Genomic DNA, 10603 nt, shown 5'->3' on the forward strand with positions numbered 1-10603 from the left:
TGTTTAGAATCTGTAAACCTTTGCTCACTCAGGACAGGGTCTACGGCAGTGAGTGGAGTACAGACATGGCACGCCTAACTGGCATGGGAATAAATGGCAGGGGAAATGATGAGGCACTGCTTAGATGAACAAAGTAGAGAGCCCGGCATCCCTGATTTCCAGGGTATATATCTTACATGGCTCTCTACACACCCCAGCCCTGTCTCCCTCATTTACACTGCGGTTTTTAGGAGTGTAGCCTCCTCGCTGCTGGAGGCTTTCCCCACTGCAGAGAAAGTCTCTGTCAGCGAGGAAGGCTCTGGCAGGGGGAGGCAGTGTGGAAAGGCTCCAGCAATGGAGAGCTACACTCTCCAGTGAGTGTGGACGCAGCATGTAGCTACATGTACCCTACACGCCACTGCAAGTGTAGACGAGGTCTTAGAAAGCACAAAGTTACATACTTGAGTATGTAACCGGAGGCCTGGGTGGGCGGGGCTAGTCTGTGCAGCTGCAGCTTCACTGCTATTATTACTGAAGCTAGTTGGAATCAAAGCTAGCTCGGGTAGGTCTGCAAGTCCTGCAGTCACACCTCCCATTTGCAGTGTAGATATACAGACCCTTAGACTGTACGCTCCTGGCGGCAGTCTTGTTGTTACGTGTTTGTACAAGTGCCCAGCACAAAGGGGCTCTGGTCTATGATTGGGCTCCCCATACACTACTGCAATACAAATAATAACCATAATAAACCAATGTAATACAGCATGTGTCCTTTTCGTATATAATGCAATCAGAATACCTGCCGGCTCTCTGCTCTGGTGAGCAATTTGAGCTTAAGATGTTGGGAGACAATATTAATCTTCCATTTTGCTCTTTCTTTCAGGGGGTTCACGAATCTAAAGGAGTGACTGAAGACTATTTGAAACTGGAATCCCTGATACAGAAGGTGGTTTCCCCATACTTGGGCACATATGGTCTGTATTCCAGTGATGGACCCTTCACACACTCTTCTTGTATTTTGGGTAAGAATAACAGGGGCTTTTAAAATGTCATTGATTTGACATAGTGCAGATGGTGAGCCAGAAAGCTTTGTAAATACATCACACTGATGCCCATAAAACAGGTGATTGTTGATGCCAGAAAAACAGGGACATATAGTTTCCTTTATGGTGTACTGGGGGCACACAAAATTACAGCTAAGCCTGACCAAGCCTCCTCTAGCTTTTGAAACTCTGAAATAAAATTTGTAATAAAAGAAGTTTTATGTTCCATGGCTTGTGTTATGCAGGAGGTCGGACTAAATTATCATAATGGGCCCTTCTGACCTTAAAATCTATGAATAAGTTTACATCTCTCTCTCTCTCTACCACTTTCAATTAGAAGAATTGAACCCAGGGTGCTTTATGGACAATGTGAGGTAGAAGGAGAGAGGATGTGCAGATACAAGAAGTGCATGCAGCAATCACTGTGCCTAAATGTAGCCATTTCTGGAATGGAGCGTTGTGCCTTTTTATCAATACCCAGCAACTTCATACAACTGTTTAAGACAGAAAATGATGGTGAAGGGTGATCAAAAGCACTCAGTGTCTTCCATAGAAGATTCCAGCTAATGTCAGTAGAGGTGGAGTTAGGCCAATGCTGAATGCTATTCCATTTGAGTAGTTTATACTGTTGAAACCATAGGGAAATACACAGGCACTGCGAGTCAGAATGGAAAAGTAGTAATTGTATCCATAGTTTTAAAACCACCCTTAAATTGTGCATTTTCTGGGCAATTGATTTACTCCATTTTCTCGTATGAAATTGTCAGTAGGGTAGTTCATGATTTTCACATGAAGCTGAATTGAAAGTGGATTGTGTTGCAACAGGCATTTAAAGAAACAGATCAATTTTATGTGAGTCAGTCTAGGCTGGTTATCTTCAGAAAACGATGATTCAAAAGAACCATTTTGTATTCATCACTGCTATTAAAGGGACATGAAACAGTGTGATTATTGGGGCTGCTTATTACACCAAGCCCCTAGGGTGCCAGTACATGCCCCGTGATCTTGACTTGTAGGTGCTTCAGCAGTTAGGCCTCATTGGTACTAGTTCTGGTGGGGCCCCAAAATAGGGTGACCAGACGTCCCGATATTATCGGGACAGTCACGATTTTAGGGGATTTGTAACGCGTCCCGACCTTACATTGGTCGGGACGTCTGGTCACCCTATATGAGGGAGACCGCGGCAAGCAGGCGCCGCCGGCGCCACTCATCTTCCCTCCCTGGGCCCTGGGGCAGCGCGCAGCTGAGCTCCCGGCGCGGCAGAGCCAGCCCACGGGACCCGCCGCCTGGCCAGCAGGAGCCTACAGAGCACAGCCCTGCCCCTGCCCCGGCACACAGAGAGGCAGCGAGGAGGTCTTGCTCTGCTGTGTGCTGCAGCGGGGCGGGGCCTGTAGACTCCGGCAGCAGGCAGTGGTCGCAGGGCAGAGAGCCCCCCCGCCCCCCACCCCTCGACCCGACCCTAGGAAAGGGCCAGAGGGACTGGGAGGGACCTGCCTGCTGGCTGCTTCCTGGGAGCTGCTCCAGGTAAGCACTGCTGGGCTCAGCTGGCCTCCTGGCAGGTCCCTCTGGGGGAGGGCTCCCCTCAGACCCACTGCCCTGAGCCCCCACCCTGACCCTGTTCCCTCAGCCTCCCCCACAGTCCCCTCTGTGCCTCCCACCCTCAATCCACTGCCCTTAGCCCCCACCCCGACCCTGTTCCCTCTGCCTCCCCCGCAGTGTCCCCCCTGTGCCCCCCACCCTCAATCCACTGCCCTCAGTCCCCCTGATCCTGTTCCCTCTGCCTCCCCCGCAGTGTTGCCCCTGTGCCCCAACCCTCAATCCACTGCCCTCAGTCCCCCCGACCCTGTTCCCTCTGCCTCCCCCGCAGTGTCCCCCCTGTGCCCCCCACTCTCAATCCACTGCCCTCAGCCCCCACTCCGACCCTGTTCCCTCTGCCTCCCCCGCAGTGTCCCCCCTGTGCCCCCCACCCTCAATCCACTGCCCTCAGTCCCTGCCCCTGTTCCAACAGCCTCCCCCACAGTCCCTCCCCTCCCCCCATCATCTCACCCTGCATGGATGTGGAAATCTGTCCCGGATTCCAGGCTGTCGTTAGCCCCTGGGGCAAAAGATCAGCAGAGGTTTCCAAAGGGAAGTTTGCAGCCTTTGCTCAGACCCAAACATTTTCACTTAAAAAAATAAATAAATACCCAAACCCATCCTGACACCCATCTGCTCTGTCCAGATTTGCTGGTATCCCTGTTGAGGCCAAAGTGGTTTGAAAAATTAAAAATCCTTGACACCATTGTGTTACTTCCCCCTGTGTTGCTCGTTAATCCGATGGACCTGCCAATAATGAATAAAGATGAATGCCCTGGGAGCAATGTGTCAGGCAGACAGTTTGTGAAGCAGGAATGTGAATGCTGAAGCCCTCACAAAATGCAGAGGCTTTTCTTAACCTGAGAACTGAAAAAGAGCCAGATACCCTGCATGGGTTTGAAAGTGACAAGAGCCTAGCGGAGGAGGGTCTGTGTCATGAAGTCTGTATTTCCACTGAGGACTCTTCCATTGCCAGGGTAGCGCTGGCACAGGTCTGCCGCCCGGCACAGCAATGCTGAGAGGTGCCAGTGTAGACCCAACCCACTGCCCTCAGCCCCCACCCTGACCCTATTCCCTCAGCCTCCCCCACAGTCCCCCCTGTACCTCCCACCCCGAACCCACTGCCCTCAGTCCCTGACCCACCCCAAATCTCTTCTTCAGCCTCTCCCGTCATCCCACCCCATCGCTCCCCCTGCTGTCCCACCCCCTCAACTTCCCCCCATTCCAGTCCTGCTCCCCTCTGTCTCATCCCCTCCAGACCCTGTCCCTCTCCCAAATCCCACAACCCTGCCCAGCCCAGCCCCATTGTTTTCCCCGCCCCGCCCCACTCTACACAGCTCTCTACCCTGTCCCATTCATGCTCCCCTCAGCCCCTACCCTGCTCCCCCCATCCCAGTCCTATCCCATCCCCCTCAGCCCCCCTGACTACCCCAGTCCCAGTCCTGCCCCCCCTCAGTTCCTCCACCCTGCTTCCCCTGGTCCATTCCCACACACCCACCAACTTCCTTGACCTCCCTCCCCCCAATCCCACTGCCTGGACTCACCCCCATCCCACTCAGGACATGCAGGAAAAAGAAGCAATGGGCTTAAATTGTAGCAAAGGAGATTTAGGTTAGACATTAGGAAAAACTTCCTAACTGTAAAGGTAGTTAAGCACTGGACAAATTACGTAGAGAGGTTATGCAATAGCAATCATTGGAGTTTTTTAAGAGGTTAGACAAACACCTGTCAAGGATGGTCTAGTGTTGTTATTACTCACTCCTGCCTCAGTGCAGGGGTTTGACTAGATGACCTGTTGATGTCCCTTCCAGTCCTACATTTCTGTGATTCACACTGAATAGCCTTGTGCCACTGTTTAGTAGTAGTGGCACACAGTTCTCTGACATGCAGGTTTCTAAAATTGTAGTTAATATACAGTTTAGAGCATAGCAGTTTTAAAGCTCTGCATGTTCAGACCAACTGAGCTGAAAATTGTGATCTATAGTATTCAAAACTATTAAGATGTGGGCTGAAATAAATAAAATCAGCATGAATTGCTCAACAATTTCAATGGAATCAGCATTGCGCTGCTGTATATTGTAAAACATTACAGTGATATCTTGCAAGTATTACATAGCACGCCGTCTTGCCCAAGTGGTAACTAAGCATAACATCTTCCTGTTTCAACATTCTTAACTTGTATCCCATAGCTCCTAAAAGTTGTTTTTTTTTTCAAACACTGAATACTGCTAAGTTATGAGTTTTAACAGGTTTTTTTTTTCTTTTAAACCACAGCACTGAATGTTATTCTAAAATTGTTTTCCAAATATTCTTAAACTCCCAGTTTATCCCCCACTGATGTTCATTGTGAAAAGTATTGCAGGTCTAATAATAATATTTGGTACTTTTGTAATTCACTGTCCAACATGTGTTTTGTGCCCTCCTCTGGTGGATTTTTAGAGGATAACTGTATAGCTACCAGCTAAGGGAGTTATATCTTGAACTCAAGTAATAGAAGCTCATGCTTCTAAGTCTGGATGGCTCGGGTTCAATCTTTGGGGACTAGCTATGATGGAGGTTGCTACACTTATAATCCCTTTAATCAGAGGTTCTGAATATGCTTTGTTGTAGGCAGAGCTAGCCTATAGTTAAGCAACCGAAAATTTAGAATGGGAAGTGTTGAAATGTTGGGAAGCCTTATAATTTTGCCGGTCTGGAACGAACATCCCATCTGAGGGATGGGGTGGGGAGAGAGGAGAGTGAGACAGGACCAGGAAACTGGGACAAGGAATCCAGAGCGGTAGGGGGCGGGCAGTTGAAATCAGATGAGGAGCTGGGACGGGTTAGACAGCAATAGCATAGACATAGACTGTAGGGGATGGGGAAGAAGGGTCTTTGACTACTAGAGACCACTCCATTCAGGAGCCTGGAATAGACCCAGGATTCCTGAGTTTCACAGTTCCTCTTCTGTCAGCAGATATCTGTGAAACCCAGTGGCAAAAAAAGTGTCTCATCCCCCTATAGAGCTGATCTATCACATATAGGATGACAACCTACTGCCTCTGCCATCATTTACTCCATTAGCTCAAGGGGCAGAAGTCTGTGCAGTGGATCTAAAGGTTCATCGGCAGGGTTGGAGCCATGCGAGTTTCACGATGATTCCACATGCCAGAATTTCTGGGGCAGTTCAGTTTTGATTTTTACAAAAAAACCTGGGGAAATGCATACAGAGATAGGGTGACCAGATGCCTAAATATCGGAATCTCAAGCAGGAGTAGAGAGGTTATTTTATCTCTGTATTTGGCACTGGTGCAACCACTGCTGGAATACTGGAATAAGAAGGATATTGATAAATTGGAGAGTGTTCAGAGAAGAGTCACAAGACTGATTAAAGGATTATAAAACATGCCTTATAGTGATTGACTCAAGGACCTCAATCTGTTTAGCTTAACAAAAAGAAGGTTAAGACGTGACTTGGTTATAGTTTGTAAGTATCTACATGGGGAACAAATAGTTAATAATGGGCACTTCAGTCTAGCAGAGAAAGGTAGAGCGTGAGTCAACGGTTGGAAGTTGCAGCTAGACAAATTCAGACTGGATATAAGGCATACCTTTTCAATGGTGAGAGTAATTAACAATTAACAATATACTAAGGGTTATGGTGTTTTTCTAAAAGCTTTTTCTAAAAGCTATCCTCTAGGAATTATTTTGGGAAAGTTCTATGTCAGTTCTATACAGGCAGTGAGACCAGGTGATCACCGGATCCCTTCTGGCTTTATAATCTCAGAACTCGGTACATCAATTCACATGCAAAATTCTCATTGAATTCAATAGGTGTCCTTGCCCTGTGGCTTGTGGTGCGGGCTGCAGCAGGGGGCCGTACAACCCCTCTCGCAGCTTCCTAGGGTCCCTTCTCATGGCTCTGTGCACCTGTCTGTCATTGTCGTCCTCTTCCCTCCCCCCGCCCTGCTCGCCCAATGTGTCCTGATATTTCACTCTTGCGATCTGGTCACCCTACCCCAAAACCACTCAGACACATGGCTACGGTCCAGGGTATTTTTCTGGGCCTGGCAGAAAAGGGAAAGGTGGCAGATATCCTAGGTACACAGCCTTAAACAGTTCAAAGTGAGCAATGATCACATCTCTTCTTGGGGCCCTTTTGCACAGGCTACCTCCCCAGCCACTGCTGTTTCAGCTTCCCTGCAGCGCCTCACTAGCCATGCAGCTGCCACTTCCAGTCAGAACTGGACCACTTCCTTATCTGACCTGGAGGAAGGGGATGCGCAATGGGGAGAGGGCTGAGGGGAGCTGTAGTCTCTTGCTGAGCGGATCCATCATAGTGGCCCAAATTTGACATCTTTTGAACACCAGCTTTTACAGAACGCAAGAGCAATAGAAGTATTCCCACAAAAATTAATAAAATTCCAATGAAAGAGTTTTTAAAATAAATAAACATTCCACTACTCTATTTGAAACCCAAGCATTGAAGCACTAAGGCCTTATCTACACTGGGGATATGTCAGTGGTGTTGCATTGTAGTGATGCTCCGGGATGAGTCATCTGCAGGAACTGAACCCAGGTTCAATGGATTTAAAAGCATAAGTGTCTACTGCCTTTGAGCTAATAGACCTGGCCCAGGTCTCTGTACTAAATTAGAGCAGTCGTAAGCCTTTATTTATGCCTAGCTGCCAAAGGCCCCATGGGGACATTCTGGTAGGTGGGGAATCACTAGAGCATAGTTTCACTCTCTGCCCCAGCCATAGCCCCATACACATGGTGAAGCGACAGGAGCAGCAGGGCAATCGTTTGAAGACCAGACGCAGTAGCTGTATGATTGTTCCCACTCAAAGCATCCTGAATAGTAGCCAGGAGCTGGCCCGTAACTAGGAGAACAGTGGAACCTCTGGAAGGATGCTTAATAATTATTTCAATCTTGTATGAATGTTTCATGAAAACGGCACGGTTCCAAAAGGTTCTTAGGTAATGCCAGTAATATACAATTACTGCCACCTAGTGGTCATTGTATGAAAATGGAGCTGTGGATAAACTGAATTCTAGCAACTAGCTGTAAAAATCTAGAATACTGTGAAACCGAGTTCAGATTTCTTATCCCAATCATGAGATAGGTTCTGATATTATTTTGGGTCACACAGCACCTTGGCAGTACATGTAATCTCAAATTAATTTTTTAAACCAAGATTTTTCAAAGTGATTACATATTTGAGGTGCCTTAAAGGGACTTGATTTTCAGAGGACAGGTGGCTGGTGCATAACTGCTCTGCATGGATTTTATATCATTAAATAGCTTAATTATAGTTAGCAGCACCATCTTCTCAATGCACATTTTTGCTCATCCTGGAGGAGTTCGTTTGGTGAAAGAACAAGCTCAATTAAACCAAAAGAGAGCTCAACCGCAACAGACACAGGATAAAAAGCTGGGTCTCAGATCCTCACAGTAAACTTTGACTCCAATCCTCTCTTCTCCCTACATGTGGGGAACTTCCAGTCACATCCATAGCCATGCACGTCTAAGAGCAGAATTTCACTCCTGGTTTGTCATTAAATAAAAGCATCGTCACAAACTCTTGCAATTTTATCACAAGTCGCATAATATTTGGCATTCTTCTTAAACCCCTAGTGCTTGGAATCATGTGAATATTAGAGAATCTCAGCTTTATTTTTTTAAGTAAGTTTCTAGCTCTCATGTTTGTGGAATAAAGCTTGAAGATATGATCCTTAAAGGCTCAAAAACCAGAAGGTAAATAAAAAGAACCCAACATTGATTCTTTTAAAAAGCTTATGATTTTTATGACCATCTTGTGTTTTATGCCAATCATATGACTTATTATTTTTGAATGCTTAGGGTTAGCGCTATAAAAGACAGAGACTTCAGAGATTTTAATCGAGATTTGTGTTTGTTTACAGAGAAGCGGTTCTTCAGACGTTCCAAATCAGGTGACATCCTTGCCAAGAACCCCGTGGTGAGATCGAAAAGCTACAATAACCCACTGCTGACCCCGGTAGCTGAGTATGAAACAGAGGGTATTGCAGCCAATGGAACTGGCATCCGAAGGCACTCTGTTTCTGAAATGACCTCATGCATGGAGCTACAAGGGTACTCCAATCTCACAACCATCATGGACAATGGTTCCAAAAGCTCTGTGACAACCACAAAGAACTCACTCTCAGGAGAACAAGAAAGGCCCAGTCCCAGTTCAGTGGAATGTTCCAGCAAACTCAATTCAGTTGAGCAACAACAAGGACTCTTTCACAGCATGGGTGATCAAAACAGGGCTTTTGAGCTGGCCAGGGACCCTGCCTTGATTCCAGTCCCTTCTTCCAGCCCCGAGAATATAGTGGACCAGATTTTGGAGTCCATTGACTCTGATTCTGAAGGAATTTTCATAGATTTTGGCCGAGGTTGTTCAAATTCATCAGCGTACAACGTGGATGTGAGCAGACAGAGCATCGTGTGATGGACAGGAGACAAATCCTTGGTTTTATTATTATATACAAGTAACTGGTATGTTCGGCAACACAGCAGGGAATAGATATACATACAGAGCCAAAACCTCAGCGGGTGTAAATCATCAGTATTAAAAATCAGTGGAGCTATAGTGATTTACACCCCCTGGAGATATGGCACCTCATTTTTTTTTTAAACCACCAACCTATTTTCTTCCCATCATTCTGCAGTAAAATTTCTTACTGTCTTTGTAAGATTGTGGCTTGTTTGTGTTTGTTTGGTTTTCTGAATGGAAAAGAGTCTACTAGAAAGCTGTGAGTGCAGCTGGATATGTGCATTTACTAACATACTCCATTGTATGGCTGCGTTTGCCTTTATTTTTAGTTGTCTTGAAGGATTCCTGTAAAAGTGCAGGTTGCTCTTCGAACAACACAATCTTGGCTGGAAAAAAAAACCTTTTTTTTTTTAAAAAAGAACAAACCAACAATGATGTGGTCATAAATGTAGCAAAATACAATGATTTATAGTGACACTTTTTTCCCCCTTTTCTTGGTATATCTTGTATGCACTCCTCTAACCGCAATGAGTTAGGATTATTAAGGAAAAAAGTAAAATAAGCAATGTGTTACATAATGTGATGCAATGCCTGGCATCTAATGTTTTGTTTCACAGCCAATACAGCGTCTAGGTGAGAGAGATGTCCTAAAACTGGCTTTTAGGACTGTGTTAATTTGCTTTTAATGTGACACTTCCAAGAATTTTGTGCACTGTAAACTCTTGGACAACTCTCCATTCTATGGTGAGGTCCCAGCAGAACACAAGTTACTTGTTTCCTGTGTAAATAAAGTTATGGGCTTTCAATGGAAATCTTAATTATTTATCAGGGACCTTAAAGGAATACTATGCAGCAGGTATTGTAATTAGGCAATGACATGTAAGGGATTAGCGTATGAACCAGCAGCCCTTCTGAGTATGCATAGTCCCTTCTCATACCAGTAGTCCCATGGAGTAAGTGGAGTTAATCTGTTGAGATGTGTAAAAATGATTTCAGGATCAAGCCCCCAGAACGTTGCAAAGTAATTTGGCCACTTGACATCCAATAACATTAATGTACACTGTGCAGTTACATGCCAGTGCCACCTAGGGTTTTGACCTGATGGTTTTAAAGTAAATGTGGAGCCCATTACAGTTGTCACATTACAATTATCTGTCCTGGAGGAGTGAAGTCCTATAATTAACCATGGAACATGGTCAATATCCAAGCAGCATTTGTGATAGCTTCCCTCACTACTTCATCATCATGCCTTAGTTCTGGCTCGGGAGACCCCTGCACAGTTGCTTAGTCTCTTACTACTATGGATGGTCTGTCAAGGCTGAGGTATATTTGTAGGGAGGTGCTCCAGAACCTTGCACTGCCACTGCCCACCCTGCTTTTTCTATAGGTAAAAAGGACTTTTCACTCGCACTAAATTTATTTAAAAGGGGAAAAAAGCATTTTTTCCCTAGACACAGCTGTTACTAGCTGTCATAGGGTGGGATGTCTCTTTAAGGTAGGTTTAGCCCT

General features: G+C 46.0%; 1 protein-coding gene across 25 annotated transcripts in view; it reads left to right on the top strand.

Moving 5' to 3' along the window:
- PRR5 (proline rich 5) overlaps nucleotides 1-9900 on the top strand; it is a 146287-nt gene extending 136387 nt beyond the window's left edge. For 17 of the 25 annotated variants that reach the window (XM_042848103.2, XM_042848052.2, XM_042847993.2 and 14 more), the window contains 2 exons: nucleotides 860-998; nucleotides 8499-9900. In XM_042848103.2, the coding sequence (XP_042704037.1) occupies nucleotides 860-998; nucleotides 8499-9049 (690 nt within the window). In that variant the 3' untranslated portion in view covers nucleotides 9050-9900. The remainder of the gene's footprint in view (nucleotides 1-859; nucleotides 999-8498) is intronic. The other 8 variants (XM_065583876.1, XM_065583814.1, XM_042848024.2 and 5 more) reach the window with 1 other exon arrangement.
- The last annotated feature ends 703 nt before the right edge of the window (nucleotides 9901-10603 follow it).

Source organism: Chrysemys picta, chromosome 1 (assembly GCF_011386835.1).
Source record: "Chrysemys picta bellii isolate R12L10 chromosome 1, ASM1138683v2, whole genome shotgun sequence".
NCBI lineage: Eukaryota > Metazoa > Chordata > Testudines > Emydidae > Chrysemys > Chrysemys picta.